This window comes from Carcharhinus amblyrhynchos, chromosome 22 (genome assembly GCF_965287045.1).
Source record: "Carcharhinus amblyrhynchos chromosome 22, sCarAmb.v2.hapA, whole genome shotgun sequence".
Classification (NCBI taxonomy): domain Eukaryota; kingdom Metazoa; phylum Chordata; class Chondrichthyes; order Carcharhiniformes; family Carcharhinidae; genus Carcharhinus; species Carcharhinus amblyrhynchos.
Genome location: NC_137345.1, coordinates 31,610,450 through 31,626,823, shown reverse-complemented (window position 1 = coordinate 31,626,823; position 16,374 = coordinate 31,610,450). Strand labels below are relative to the sequence as shown.

Here is a 16,374-nt window from a genome sequence, read left to right as displayed (position 1 = left end):
AACCAGGGCTCTTTGCTGAGCATGCAGCATTCAACAGCACGTTCCAGGCTGGGCAGCATGCCACATTCGTGGAGATCAGAAGGCAGCAGGAAATTTCTCTGTTGCCTCCATCACTTCCATCAGGCATGGGTAATTGTGCATCACACTCCCTGCATCTCCCAATGGGTCTTATTGAATGTTCCCTCAACTTCCTTCTTTATTCCCCATGATTTTAGTATTTAGATCACATTGCATCTTTAAATTGGAAATATGCTGAAACCCTTTGTAACCAGCTATTGAGAATAACAGGGAGAAACAATGGTCTCCGGGTTCCCTTCTTATTCACAAAGTTTTGTATATTGTGAGGCTTGGAAAACTAAAATTTGAGAAAGTAAACATATAATCATAAAGAAAGACTTGCATTCAAAGAGCACCTTTCAAACCAATAGACAATGAAGTACTTTTTGAAGTGTAGTCACTGTTCCAACGTTGGAAACAGACCATTCAAATTGCAAACAACAAACTACCACAGAGAAATGTGACCAAATAATCTTTCTTCTATCTGAGGAATAAATATTGCCTAGGACACTAGGAATAACTGCAAAATACTCCGGATACTGGAATCTGAAACAAAAACAAATATTGGGAAATCGCAGCAGGTCTGATAGCATCTGTGGAGAGAGAATAGAGACAAAGGCCAATATTTTATGACCTTGCCCTCCCAAGGCTTGTAAGATCCTGCCTGAGGTCAGGACCCCAGACTCAAAACATTGGCTCTATTCTCGCTCCACAATGACCTTCGTGTTATGTCAGCATTCTTGCTGCTCCCACTCCACTTGTGTGTCCAGGATTTCCCCTGCACTTCCTATCAAGTAATGTCAGTGGAACTCCAGTCATTCTGAGAAAGTGCTGCGTTGATGGAGCTGCTGTCTTTTTGCCATATCAAAGACAAAAATACATACACAATCGGCTGTGGCACACAAAAAATTGTGGGCTCAAGGCTTGAGGAAGAAACAATCTGGGCTAACATTGTAGTGCAGTTGTGAGGGAATGCTGCACCGCTGGAGGTGCCCGTCTTTGAGATGGGATGTTAAACTGAGGGTCTCGCTACCCTCTCAGCTGGGATTCAAAGAACCCATGACACATCAATGAACGTCCAAGGAGTTATTTACCCCTGGTGCAAAACACAGAAAATGTTGGAAAATCTCAGCAAGCATGACAGCATCTGCGGAGAGAGAATAGAGGCAATGTTTTGAGCAAATTGAGCACTCAGAATCTCGAGCACGTAAGCAAAGCTAACATTGCAGTGTGGGATTGAGGAAGTGCTGCGTTGTTGGAGCTGCTGTCTTTTGGATCTCAGGGGAATTCTGGCAATATTTATCCCTCAACAACATCATGATTCACCTCGTTGTTTTGTGACTCATCTCAGTGTTTTTTGTTGTTTGTGGGAAATTACTGTGTACAAATTTCTTGCCCTGGTTTCCTACATTACAACACTGACAGCACTTCCAACTTACGTGGTTGGCTTTAGGATCTCTTAAGCTCATTAAAAAGTTCCATATAAAAGAAAATTCTGAGCCAGAATGTTTTCAGGCTAAAATGACCAATGTATTAATTTACAATTTACAAATACAAAGGAAATACTGCAGAGTGAAAAATGTTTTTAATGTAATTCTTATGAGCAGGAAATTCCTTGAAGCTGTTCCCACTCCATTTGCGCATACAGGATTTCCCCTGCACTTCTGACCAAGTAATGTCAGTGGAACGCCAGTCATTCTGAGGGGCCTGCCAACCAATTAAAAGGGCTGTATTGAATTAATTACCCATTGGAATTAAGTAGAATATTATCCAACTTCACGTACATTGTATTCATAGAATCATAGAATCCCTGCAGTGCAGAAGGAGGCCATTTGGCTCATCGCGTCTCCACCGACAACAATCCCACTCAGATCGGAAAAACCCATCCGGTTCACTAATATCCTTTAGGGAAGGGAATCTGCTGTCCTTAGCTGGTCTGACCTACATGTGACTCCAGAGCCACAGCAATGTGGTCAACTCTCAGCCACCTTCTGAAATGGGCTAGCGAGCCACTCAGTTGTATCAATCGCAACAAAGTCTCAGCCTTTCAAGAAGGCAGCTCACCACCACCTTCTCATGGACGACTAGCAGTGGGCAATAAATGCTGGCTAGCCAGCGACGTTCGTGTCCCACAATTGAATTTAAAAATCACCATCCTCTCCTCATCTGTTTCCTCATTTTTCAATTTCTTCAAGCACAGGAACAGAGGAACCCCTCGAGGAAAATATTTTACTTCCTTACTGTTATTTCCACATTTATGTTTTAAAATCTAGCAACTGTCTTTAAATTTTAGCTGTCAAGAGGCTTCGAGATTGGCATTGCTCCCAAGCTTTAGATCTCTAAGTGGTGTCAGTGCTGTTCGCCACTTTGCTTTCCTGCCTCAGCAACACTGCATTTGCCTCAGGCCTGTCACATTTAGAGTGTTGTTGCTTCCTAGGGTTAGGGTTTTGGTCTGGGACTAAAGAAAATCCAGCAGGGAAGATTCATTCACAAACAACTGAGTGTATTGAAGGTGGTTAGCTGCAGTTACAGTCTGAGTGAGCAGAGGAAAATTCTGTCAGAATTTTCTTTTGGAGGCAAGAGTTATGGATGAAGGCCCTTCTCGTTTTCAATTTCCTACAGGCACCGCCCAAAGCTGGGCAGGTTTTGTCACAAACTTCTCAGTCAAAATGTTGAGAAAACAGGTTTGACTTTGTACAAGCATCAAGCCAAAATTCTTACAATACATTTATTGTATGGATGTTTCAACAAGTCTCACAATGGCAGATGTAATTTAACCTATACAAGTACATTAATTCCAGCCATCTGCAGAAAGCCTTATAATCACATCAAATCTAACTATGTATGACTCAATCTTATATTCTCCTCTTTAGTTCAAGGCAACGTGGAGCCATTTCTGTAGATCAGATGTGAGATATGAAAAGTTAAGTAGCCCAACATGTTAAAAACATACAACGTTTACTTGACATCTCCTTCCGATGCCATGACATAAAACTGTAATTGCCACAACACCAAATCTCAAACAGGTTGATCAATATTCTGCTACTTCTTTTGGAAATATATAACTTATTCATAATTCCTAGCCGTTGGAGAAATCACCATGCTCCCCCACAGGTAATGTGACCTTTGGCTGTGCTGATCTGTCCAGTATTAGCTTCACCTGAGTCAGACGTTTACAACTTCAAAACCCTATTCAGAATTTGAATACAGAACCTACACTGATAAACAAGGAATTGCATTTTGAGGAGCACTAAATTTTGGATGGAGCATAGGGCAGGATTTTACAGTCTCGCTTGAGGGGACCAGAAATTCCTGCCCAAGGTGAACAGACATTTCCGTTGTCTGCCCATTGCCTGCTCCAATTCTGTGGGCAGGTGGGGCATTAGAATTCTGGTGAAAAAGAGATGGCCAACATTCTTCTCTCAACAAATGCCTTCAAAAACAGTTTGATTTTTCTAATTTACAGCTTGAGGGACATTATGCAAAATATGTGTTCATCCTCAAGATAGCTTAGAAGAATGAGAGAAGATCTAATTGAGATGTACATGATGATAGCAGGGATTCACAAAGTAGACATGGAGAGGATGTTTCCTCATCGAGGGCAATCTAGAACAGGAAGTCACAGTTTTAGGATCAGTGGTGTCAGACCTAAAACAGATGAGGAGAAATTACTTCTCTCTAAGGGTCTTGAGTTGGTGGAATTTGTTACCCTAGAGCTTTGTGGATGTCTGGACTTTGAGTAAATTTAGAGAAGAAGTGGAAAGATTTTTAATTAGCAAGGGTTTGTAGGACTACGGTGAACGGGCAGGTAAGTGGAGCTGAGGCCAAGAGTAGATCAGCCACGATCATATTGAATGATGGAGCAGGCTCAAGGGCCTGAATTGCCTACCCCTACTTCTAGTTTTTATGATTCTTATGAAAGGACAGATTGAAATCCTTTGTATGTGAAATATTTTTAGCATCTTTCTGATAGATGAGATGAGGCACTATGCTCCCACCTTTCCTTCTATTCCTTCCTTTGTTCTTTCCTTCCTTCCCCGCCTCTTTCATGCTGGACCAAGTATTTTTTTGAGAAATCAGCTCAATGGTATTAATGCAATCCAAATTATTCTAAACCTATCTTGTCAGGAAGAAGTCAAAGCGTTTGCTACAAAATTTAAATCTGACAAAAATCTGTAACATGTTACAGTATTTTCATGCCTTACTGAACAGATTAAAAACTGACCTGTGCTGGAACTGATGTCTCTGGGAGATCCGGTGAGGACAGAACAAATCACCTGAATGCCATGATTAAATAGAGTCATAGAATCAGAAATGTACAACATGGAAACAGGCCCTTCAGCCCAACTCGCCCATGCCAACCAGGTTTTCTAAACTTAACTAGTCCCATTTGCTTGCATATCCCATTTGCCCATAATCCCTCTAGACCTTTCTTATGTAAGTACTGCCCAAGTGCCTTTTAAATATTGTAATTGTACCCACCTTTTTTGGCAGCTTATTCCACAAATGCATCGCCCTCTGTGTGAAAAAGTTGCCCATCAGGTCCCTTTAAAATTTTTCCCCTCTCACCTTAAGCCTATGCCTCTAGTTTTGGACTTCCCTTCCCTGGGGAAAAGACCTTGGCTATTCATCTGTGTCTGTCATAATTTTATAAATCTTTGCAAGGTGACCCCTCATCCCCCTATGCTCCAGGGAAAAAAGTCCCAACCTATCCAGCCTCTCCTTATCATTCAAACCTTCCAGCCCCTTTAACACTCACATAATTTTTTTAATACCCTTTCCAAATTAATAACATTCTCCCTACAGCAGGGCAACCAGAACTGTATGGAGGACTCCAAATGCGACCTTACCAATATCTTGTACAGTTGTAACATAACATCCCAAGCTCCTGTACTCAATGCTGTGACCGATGAAGGCAAATGTGCCAAATACCTGTCTACTTGTGACACCACTTTTAAGAAAATATGTACTTGCATCCCTTGCTTTCTCTGTTTGAGAACATCCCCAGGGCCCTACCATTATCTCTATAAGTCCTGCCCTGCTTTGTCTTACCAAAATGCAACACCTCGCATTTATCTTATTTCAACTCAATCTTCCATTCCTCGGCCCACAGGCCCAGTTGGTCAAGATCAACCTTCTTCACTGCACCACCACTTCTGGTGTCATCTGCAAACTTACTAACCATACCTTCTATATTCTCATCCAAGTCGTTTATATAAATAACAAACAACAGTGGACCCTATACTGATTTCTGTGGCACACCTCTGGTCACAAGTCTCCATTCTGAAAAACAACCTTCTACTACTAGCCTCTGTATCCTACTGGAAAACTAATTTTATATCCAATTGACTGGTTCTCCCTGGATCCCATGTGATCTAACTTTACTGACCAGTCTACCATGCGATATCTTGTCGAAGGCCTTACTAATGTCTACTGCACTGCCCTCATGTACTTTCTTGGTCACTCCTTCAATAATCTTTATCAAATTTGTAAGATATGATTTCCCACACACAAAGCCATGCTGACTATCCCTAATCAATCCTTGCCTTTCCAAATGCATGTAGATCCTGTCCCTCAGAATCCCTTTCAACAATTTGCCCACCACTGACGTTAGGCTCACTGGTCTGTAGTTCCCTGGCTTTTCCCTGCCACCTTACTGAAATAATGGCACAATATTTGTCTCCCTCCAATCTTCCAGCACCTGTTATAGAACATAGAACCCTACAGTGCAGAAACAGGCCCTTCGGCCCATTGAGTCTGCACTGACCACAATCCCACCCAGGGCCTATCCCCATATCCCTACACATTCCAGGACACTAAGGGGCAATTTTAGCATGGCCAATCAACCTAACCCACACATCTTTGGACTGTGGGAGGAAACCGGAGCACCCGGAGGAAACCCCACACAGAGATGAAGAGAATGTGCAAACTCCACACAGACATTGACCCAAGCCGGGAATTGAACCCAGGTCCCTGGAGCTGTGAAACAGCAGTGCTAACCACTGTGCTACAGTGCTGCCCACCTCGCCCATTAATACTCATTGCCTAAAACATAAGAAAATAATGGCAACTATAGCGAAGACAATGGAAAACTGCTGGAATTCCAGTACTGTTTTATATAAGTTGTGTACTATCCTGAACTATTTTCCTGAATTGAAAGCACTTGGTTGACATTTGCATCTGAGTTCAATGGTACTTTTGTACCTCCTCCCAACTTCATTATTTTGCTATTTTCCCATCTAAACTAACACAAGGGAAAATGAACAACTTCATAGGAGTTTTAATGTTTACTTCAGTATCATTTTCTATGGGCTCATAATTCCTTCTGTGCTCAAGGGCTAGAAGAAAAGTTATTCAGAAACAAAGGCTTGGCCCACCCACTGAGTTGCCAGACAGATGGATTTGTACCTGTTTTCTCACGTTTTTGCAAACTTAGGACAGAAATGTCTGTAGATTCTGTACAATGCTTTTTTTTACATTTGGAAAGCTTCACTTTTCAGGTTGGTATGGGAGATGGGATTTCCAAGTGTACTTTAATATTTGTCTGCTGGCTTAACAGATGACAAGGTGCTGCTTTCAAGAGCTTGGGATGCACTCTGTGACAAATGATTTTTGTCTATGTGGCTTAGCACAAGACTGAATCCAGAAGCAAATGCACCTGGCAACAAGTCAACAAAGTTTTATCTTTTTGCACAGCTATGGGATCATCTTTTGAGTTTGTATTCAAATGTGGAGCCTGGCCTTCCACAAGCATGTATTGGAAACTCATGTGTGCACTGCCATTCATCTGAAATGGCCTGTAAGGGCAGCATGGTAGCACATGTTTAGCACTGCTGCCTCTCAGCTCCAGTGGCCCGAGGTCAATTCCTGGCTTGGGAATCGCTGGCTGGCCAGCATTTATTGCCCATCCATAGTTGCCTTTGGAGAGCATTGTTATGGTTCTGGAGTCACATGTAGGCTAGACCAGGTAAGGACAACAGATTTCCTTTCCTAAAGGACATTAGTGAACCGATGGGTTTTTCTGACAATCGACAATAGTTTCATGGTCATCAGCAGATTCTTATTCTGGATACTTTTTATTCAATTCAAATTTCACCATCTGCCATGACAGGATTCGAACCCAGGTCCCCAGAACATTAGCTGAGTCTCTAGATTAATAGTCTAGTGAAAATACCTAGTGGTATTAGGACTGATTGTTGTCAATGGTACATCATTATCATCTACATTATATATTTGCATTTCCCATTTGTTAACCCTTTATACTACAGTTCCACCATCTCCAGTAGCCAGAATGCAACTCCTCTTTAAGGACTGCAGGCTAGTTTTAAGTTGTGCTAACCATGCACATGCGCAGCAGCAACCCCCCCCCCCCTCCGCCTTCATATCCTTAATGCTTTATTAACCCTTTGGGATATAGAGGGGGAAGGATTTCCAAGCTGATTATCAGCCAGTTGAACTGTTGAACTCTCCTTCCTTGGCCACCAAGTTCTGGCATTTGACTTGAACCCGGTGCTTCTGGACCAGCGACAGGGCCCCACCAGTGTGCCACAAGGCCTCCACCCCAGGCCCTCTGCAGTGTATGTAACTAGTTAGCAGAGTATGGAACAAGTTTAGCTTGGGTTGCACGCCGCAGTCATGCGCTGCCTTCAGTAACTCGATCCAATACGGAGTAATCCTGCATTTCTGCACCCAAAAACCGACACTGTTGAATTTGCGTTTAACTTTGGTACCACAAACTAGCGTAAGACAGCTTAAGAAATACTGAAGTCAGATGAAATGGTTAATGTTGTGATATGTGGTCGTACCTGAGCTGGCATTATGTAATTCCAACATAGAGAATTACCTGCCATTTTGCATAGCAGTTAACACCAAAGTAAATTGAAGAATTGTGGGCACAAACCGCACTGTGTTGTGTCCTAATAGTTTTGCATCCATGGAAGTTCCTGTTGCATGAGGCTGGGTGTGTTCTAAATACACTTTAGATCCCTGAGACTTGAGTTGTTTTATAATCTTTAGTGAAAATTGACTTTGGACCAAATAAACAAAGATAACTCCATACTTCCTGCAGCCCCTTATTCTGAAAACACAATCATTGGTAATTTCCGTTTTAGAATGTAACTATGTGTAATTTAATAAAGTGCTGGTAGCTACATGTCAGTTACTTTTTTGACATATTTAAAATTGTCACCATATTTCAGTGAAAACGTTTGTAATAGGAGATCTTTTAGCAAGTGTGGATCCCCATGATAATCAACATGGTTAGATTCATTCCTTTAACAATGAATAAAAGTCCTGAACTGTCATATTTCTGCTTCTATAAGTTCAAAATATATTTTGAAAAGAAACATTTAAAAACAAAAAAAGTACAATGCTAAATCTAGAAGCCACTCATTTCATCCTTTAACTTGTATTGCTAAGTTAAAAGTTGTCGATGTTTGGATTTAGTTGAAACATTTTAACACGATGCTTTGGAAGATTCAAATTTTTATATGGTGCAGCTAATACGTAAGTTACAGTATACAATACAACTGATAAGAACCACGTGACCCCACAGCAGGGGAGTACTAACAAGCTCGGGTGAAGGTGCACTTCACTGACTGGATGAAGACTATTTGGCAGATGAGAAATAGTGAGGAACGTTTATTTTATCTTTGTGTGTACAGTTGTTAAACTATTTGGGACAGTGCAGAAGTTAGCACTGGAGTTCTTTTAGAGACCGGATTAACAAAGCCTGAGGGACAGAATGTCATTAAGTAGGAAAAATTGGACTGCTCTCTCCAGGTAGGTGTCTATTAATATTTAACACTTTGCCTACTTCCGTATACATTCACACTTGAAATCTGCAGACTGATTGTTGAGAAATACAAGGTGAAAAATAAGCACCTTGTCATTTGCTGCCTATGTAAAGGAAACGAAAACTGAATGCTGTATGTTGTGTCTGTCCTTTTAAAGTGTACAGACTGGTGGAATGTCAGGCATATAGGATAACTAGAGTTGGAACAGTATATAAGCAAATCATTCTCTGTCTAAACAAAAACATAAAGTGGAAGAGCTTGTTTCAAAAATCTTTTCTATACCTGTTCCTGCAGATTTGTTACTGAACTCATCAACTACTTAAAGGGTGGAGATTGCTTGTGTAGTTGGAAACCTTTTACAACAGCTATTCCATGTCTGTTAGCCCGAACACATCCTTTAACTCTAATTAATGCTTCCAGAATAATTGATGTTTAAGTGGTCATTACAATCGTCTGTGAGTCCTGAATTTATTTTGTAGCACTCATGTGCAGACAAATCTGGAAACAATAAAGATTGTCACACATTCATCATTATACATATTTACAATTCAAATTCTAGGTATCTTTATTAAATAACATGATGCTGGTAATTACCTAACTATTAATATTGAATGATGCTGTAATTTCTTCATTTCACATCAGGTAGCTATGTTTGATTTTATCAGGAATTATGTTGCTTACAGTCATCTTCAATAGGGACAAATCTATGGCAGGTATATCTGGAGTTGTGTTTGGTTTGGATTGTGATGATATGTGTCCGCATGCGTTATAACATAAGATGCTCAGCAGAGAAAGGGTTAACATGGGATTGGAGCGTGGCACTGCCTGTAGTGTGATGTATGTAGTTATGTGGCCAGGGAACCATCTGGAAAAACTCTATAAGAATCTATCCTGCATAGTGGGAGCAACACCAAACAAGACCATACTAGGAATATAAACTGTTAAAGCCCAACAATAAAGGTGTTGATATCTAAAAACACAAGTCTCAAGATATCATCAATGTGCCATTACAGAACCCATATTACATCATATTATGACACAGTTTTGGAACAGGATAATACCATGGTGATCTACAGTGCTGATAAACGGTGATAAGAAAGGTGGAACGTAGGAACTAAGAGCTGAAGTAGGCAATTCAACCCTTTGATCCTGCTCCGCCATTTTCAGTTAAATCATGGCTGATCGCTTCCTGGTCTCAATTCCACCTCTCTATCTGTTCTCCATTTCCCTTTAGCCCATTTTTAAAATCAGAAATTATCTATCTCCTTCTGGAAACCATTTAATAAATCAGACTCAACCATGTTATGGGGTAGCGAGTTCCTCAAATTCATCACCCTCTGCGAGATGTGATGACTAAATTCAGAAATGTAAACAGTCTCCAAAGGCACCAAATAATGAAGCCTAAGAAGATATATTGCCAGACCCTGAGTATTGTAGAATCAGAGAACATAGGCAGTTACAAGATGGGTCAGCCACAAAGAGAACGTGACAAGTTCTCTGGCCAGAATCCACAAGAAGGTGAGCAAAGTACAGAAACAGTAACTGTACTTACATTTTAAAATATGTGGCCATTCCAAGTAGCTCCATAGATTGAAGCACCCCAAAAGGAGGACAACAAAAGACCCCAGAAAATGGGAACAAAAGACTCTAGGGAGTAAGCACTAGAAGACAATAAAAGACCCCAGAAGGAAGGCATAAAGTGAAGTGCAATGGGAGAATTGCAGAATGGAAATAGGGCAACAGTTTATCGGAGGTGGGCCTGGCCAACAATAAAGTCAAAAGGAAACCCTTTTGAAATTAAGATAAGTTGAATTGAAAGTTCCATTTGTGAAACGTACATATCCAATAAGAATATGATAGATTTACCTCAGAAAAAAACCCCAGAAATTAAAGACCTCAAAATAAATTAGAAATGATTAAAAATAAACATAAAGAGGAATCAGCAAAAATAATTAAAGCTCCAAGGAAGTCATTAAAACAAGATAAAATGGTTGACAGCAAGCCTTCAGAAAAGAACAAGAAAGCTGGAAGAAGTTAAGAAGGAGAAATTACTGAAGACAATGTTTTTTTCATGGAGTTCAGCTTATTCTACAATCAGAAAATAAGAAGAATTGCAGTAAAGAAGTAAATTGAGAGAATAAGAGCTTAGAAAAGAAGATGTTTATAAAAGAAACCAAGCAGTGCAGAGCTTTTAAAACTGAGATAGCACAACTGAATTTGGAACTGTCAAGACTCAACAAAGAATCTGAAGAAACTATTCAGAGCCTTCAGAAGGAAGTTGAAGAAAGATGGACAATGAGAAATTAACTAAAGAGTTAAAAACATTGAAATTGGCATCAGAATCAGCAATTCAGACATATAGGGTAGGGTTTTCCAGCCACATTCGCCCCAGTTGGAAAATTCCACCCGTAGTCAACAGTTTGTATGGTCTCTCTCCCGCCGTCCATATGCGTGAGATGGGAAAACTCCCACCTAAATGAAACTGAGATTCGGTACCAGGACAAGATTGCTGAAATGGTTACATGACTGGAAAAGCACAAACACTAATATGGTAAAATGGTCAGTGGAAAAAGATATTGAATTGAAATGCTGGAAAGGAAAAGTACCAATATCAAGTTTTCTGAAAAAAAGCCATTGGAAATTGAGCAATTGTCCGCTAAGGATGAACTCCTAAGAAGGTAACTGAGAAAATTAAAATGATAAAGGATGCAGACAAATCTTTAAAAGATGCATGAAAGAATAGATTACAATATCGTATTAGCAGACGAGAAATGATGCCAAGTGATCTAAGTATCAGATTCATTGATTACTACAACCATTCCTTCACATGTGACTGATTGAGATATGAAAGATCTGTCAAGGCATAAGACAATGTGGTATAATGATTTGAAATAAACATTGAACTACATTCTCTGTTAGAAAGGAGGAAAGCTTTTGAAAAAGAAAGGGGGATGTGATGACTGGCTGCATGCGTTACAATGTAAGATGCTCGGCAAAGCAAGAGTTGACATGGGACTGGAGAGTGGCATCACCCATACTGTGACGTATGTAGTCATGTGTTCTTCTAAACTTTTCTCTGATCACATTGCAAGCAACTAGTCTGCATAGTGGGAGCAACAAAATGCAAAACCATACTTGGTATGGTAAATAGATCTCCTCAATGAGCCGCTACCATTGCAAGCTGGAGAACCATATTACATGCATATTATGACATGGCTAAAGATTTCCAGCCTATCATCCTAACTTTGCTTCCCCATGTGTCTTATCTGAATGTAGTAAAATCTAACTGGTACCTTCTTTAAAACTGACACTAAGGCTGCAATTCTCTGACCTCCCATGGGGTGGGGATTCTCTGGCCCTGCTGCTGCGAACAGAGATTTGGCTAAGTACCAAATTTTCCATTCTCGATGGCAGAGATGATATGAAATCAGAGAATTTAGAAAAAGGGTTTAGCATTGTAGTTCATGTGAGACCTGCTTATCCTTACCTTTTTAATGACTCATCACCACCAGCTAGCACACAATTATGGAAGACGGCATTAGCACACGTATGCTGTAGTCCCATTTGTTTTCATTAACAAATCATGAGAGAATACTTCTCATTATATAAAACTGACTTAACCTGCTAAGTTAGTTATAAGTGGATAGCCTATGGAAGTTAGATGGCATTCAAAGTTGTTATGAGAAATTATATGAAAGGGAGACAGGAGTAGTGAGTGGGACTAAATGCAGACCTATGTAAAGACCAATTAGGGCCTTCCCTCTTTAAATATCCACGCTCTCGACCCAAACTCTATCCTGTAAAGGAAGTGTGTGCACAGTAGGGGGGGATTTTATGGTGACCACAAGGGTGGAAAACATGGCGTGGATTAATCAGATGGGATGGGAATTTCAGTTAACTCTACCACACAAGGGAGGGGAGCAGGGGAATGGCAACTTGCATAGAGGATTCATGAGTTTGACAGCCATTCATCACTAGCCAATTCACCTAGCCCACCACAGGGAGTGGCACTGGGCAGGCTTTACAGTTGCTACCCACAAGATAGGGTATATGGCATGTTGATTTCAAGCAGGCCTCGTGCCCGTGTAGTGTGTGGGGGAGGATTGACTATTGATTTGAGTGGTGGGGAAGGGGAGGATGCCCTCTTTTCTGAGAGGTTGGTGGTGCTCCCCTGGACTCTTGAGGTACAGCATGCCATGCCCTCACTGAGCATGAACCAGATTATGTCGGTTGTGTGAGAGAATCCCAAAGGTAAGGGTGAGGCAGTTATTAGGAGGTTTGTGAGGTGGTGTTGGGAGCATGGAAGAGTAGAGGAGGGATCCAGGAGAGGATAGACTTTGGATGGAGAGCATAGACATTGAAAGAAGGAAGGCCCTAATGTCTTGGGTGTGGTGGGAAAAAGAGCCAATCAATGTGAGAATTAGAAGAGCCTAAAGGCATTGTCAGTATTGTCCAAATATGCACCCACCTTGGGGTGTTGGCTGGCAGAATCTTTACAGAGCTCTAAGTTCACTTACAACACATCAGTTACACCAACCTAGAGAGGTCTCAGACAATGGGTGTGATTCTCTTGCCCTGTGCGCTCATGTGCCAATCGTGCTAGGGCCAGGGAATCAAGGGAGAGAGGCTATAGTGCAGTTAGAGCTGGCGAGATTCCCTTTTGGGATTCTCTCACACAACCGACATAATCTGATTCATGCTCAGTGAGGGCATGGCATGCTGTACCTCAAGGGTCCAGGGGAGCACCATCAACCTCTCAGAAAAGAGGGCATCTTCCCCTTCCCCACCACTCGAATCATTGGTCAATCCTCCCCCACACACCACACGGGCACGAGGCCTGCTTGAAATCAACATGCCATATACCCTATCTTGTGGGTAGCAACTGTAAAGCCTGCCCAGTGCCATTCCCTGTGGCGGGCTAGGTGAATCGGCTAGTGATGAATGGCTGTCAAACTCATGAATAACATGCAAGTTAGCAGGTTTGCATAATTATTGGGTTGGATCGGAACTTGATCGTGGCTAATGAGGCGGTCAGGTGAACCAGAGAGACCTCACGCTCGTTGGGAATCCCAATTTTCGGCCGATGCCCTGGTGAATGGGGCGTCGGGATTCCCAATGGCTGTCTGAAGAGGATGAAGATTCAAGTCCAACATTGTTTCTTCCATTATAAAGAAAATATTCCTAGCTCCCCTGTAACTGTCAAAGTATTCCAAACTTGAAGCATTTCAATGTATTCATCTCTCTGAAGCTGGTCTGAATGCATGAGGATGGTGTGAAATATTTACAAGTGAAATTTAATTTTGACATATACCTGTGCCACCTCTCAAGTCTTATGGAAATGTAGTTACACAGGAAAGTTGTGGCTATGACGCCAAGCCTCCCTGTTTAACCAGGAGGCTCTTTAATTGGCTGCCCATAGATGCACCAATGAAAACCTTCCTGGTGCTAAAAAAGTGAACATAGTCTGTATTCACGCCACTGGAGCTTAGAATTTTAATTTTAAATGTATGGGAAATGGCAAAAAGGGCAATGTGGGTGTGGTGTACAGTTCCGGTGATGAAGTCTTTAATGGCACAGCGTTGACAAAAATGCCAGCCTTTGTCCCTCTTGGCAATGCTGGAATAAAATCTGTGTGGAGTTTGCATATTTGCCCCGTGTCTGCATGGGTTTCCTTTGTGTGCTCCTGTTTCCTCCCACACTCCAAAAATGGGTGGGTGAGGTTGATTGGCTATGGTAAATTTCCTCTTAGTCTCAGGGGGATTCGTAAGGTAAATATATGGGGTTATGGAAATAAGGCCTGGATGGGATTATTGTTGGTGTAACTTCGGTGGGCCAAAAGACCTTCTGCACTGTAGGATTCCAATAATTCTATGAAATCCCATTTTGGGTTTTGGTTAACTGGGAGGACAGTAATAAAAAATTAGTGAAGTGTTAAGCAGCTCAAGTTGACCAAGCAAAATTATCATTTTAATACTTTAAGTATTTTAAATTGGCATGATTGTAGAATCCAGCTTTTGTTTAATCACATCAAATGTCAGGAAGTTTAGCAAAAGCAAATTAAGCAAAATAACAAAAGCATAAAGAAGTGGTGAATTTGGGTCAAGTCACTCAAAACTAAGGGTGGGATTTTCTGCTCTCTCCTTGGCGGGTTCCCCACAGCAGATACGGTGAGTCAGTCAACCGTCTGCTGACTTCGGCCAGACCAGAAACCTCCGTTGGTAGAAGGAGCCAGAAAATTCCAACCTAAAGCTTTGTCATTTGCGGTTGTCACAGAATGCATCCAACGAACCAGTGGGCACTGCAAGTTGGTACTCGAGCTCTCTATACAGAGAAGCTGCCAAGTGGAAGCTCACCTTTCTAGAATTTGGAACAGAATGCATCCTTTGTATCAGACAAACTGGAAGTCAAATTTTTGTTACAGTACTCTTAACTAATGACTAACAATTCAACCAGAGATCCACTAAGCCTCTTCATATTAGAACTAAAAAAAGGCTTGTGTCAACATTTTCGCTGTAAAATATTACTTAAAATATGTTTCAAAGGTGTATTATTGCAGCTAAAGAAAATCATTGTCATTAGTAAAATATTCCAAACAGTTTTTTTTTGTGCTTTTGGCTTTTCCAATTTCAGGAATTGAGCAGACAGTTGATAATATGATAGCATTAGCCTTTTCAACATGTGGAGCCACTCCTTAAAAACAGGCAACTCACTACATGTGATTAATCCATTCAAAACACAACTATGAATGGAGAGAAGTCAATATTTCCATGAAACTTGAATGTTTTCTTTCCCTGCCCAAAGTTTGATCTGAGTTCAAATATGAATACGATCATCTGCAATTTAGAATGGGGGACAGTTAAACGTGAATGAAAGTGGCCATGATGTGGAAGGAAGCTGATGGAATGAGAATCAAGGGACGGGAATGAAGCAACTCCTTAGGTTGTCAGAAACAATGGTGTTTGGATACAAAACTTCCTAAGCTATTAGGGGAATGCATGAGTTTGATATGGAGTCCTCTGTAGAAATAGAAGTGGTTCGCACTGTTGCTTCACAGCACCAGGCGCCTAGGTTCGATTCCCGGCTTGGATCACTATCAGTGCTGAGACTGCACGTTCTCCTTGTGTATGTGTGGGTTTCCTCCCACAGTCCAAAAGATGTGCTGGTTAGGTGCATTGGCTGTGCTAAATTCTCCTTCGTGCATCTGAACAGGCGTCAGAGCATGGTGACCAGGGGATTTTCACAGTAACTTCATTGCTGTGTTAATATAAACCAACTTGTGACACTAATAAAGAAATTTAATATTGTCCAAGACTGCAGGATAGTGAATGCGCTGAAGCTGAACGTTAGAGGATTGGTGATTGCAGCTGAGGTTATCTCAACTGCCTTACATTGGATTTGTTTCTTTGATGTAAACATATAGACATTTGTACATATGCTATGAGCCTGCATTGGCTTCAGTTCCCTTACATTTAAAATTCAAATGCCGAAAGCACTGAAATAATTATTTCAGGTATCAGGTGTT

The 16,374-nt window shown here is 41.2% G+C and overlaps 1 protein-coding gene across 3 annotated transcripts in view; it reads left to right on the top strand.

Moving 5' to 3' along the window:
- The window catches only part of lad1 (ladinin), a 139,655-nt gene that overhangs the window by 20,471 nt on the left and 102,810 nt on the right, over nt 1–16,374 (top strand). The window contains exon 1 of one of the 3 annotated variants that reach the window (XM_080210095.1): nt 8,615–8,838. The exons of the other annotated variants lie outside the window; for them this stretch is intronic. Within the exon in view, the coding sequence (XP_080066221.1) occupies nt 8,801–8,838 (38 nt within the window). The 5' untranslated portion in view covers nt 8,615–8,800. Of the gene's footprint in view, nt 1–8,614; nt 8,839–16,374 lie in introns of those variants that run through there. 3 annotated transcript variants of the gene reach the window in all.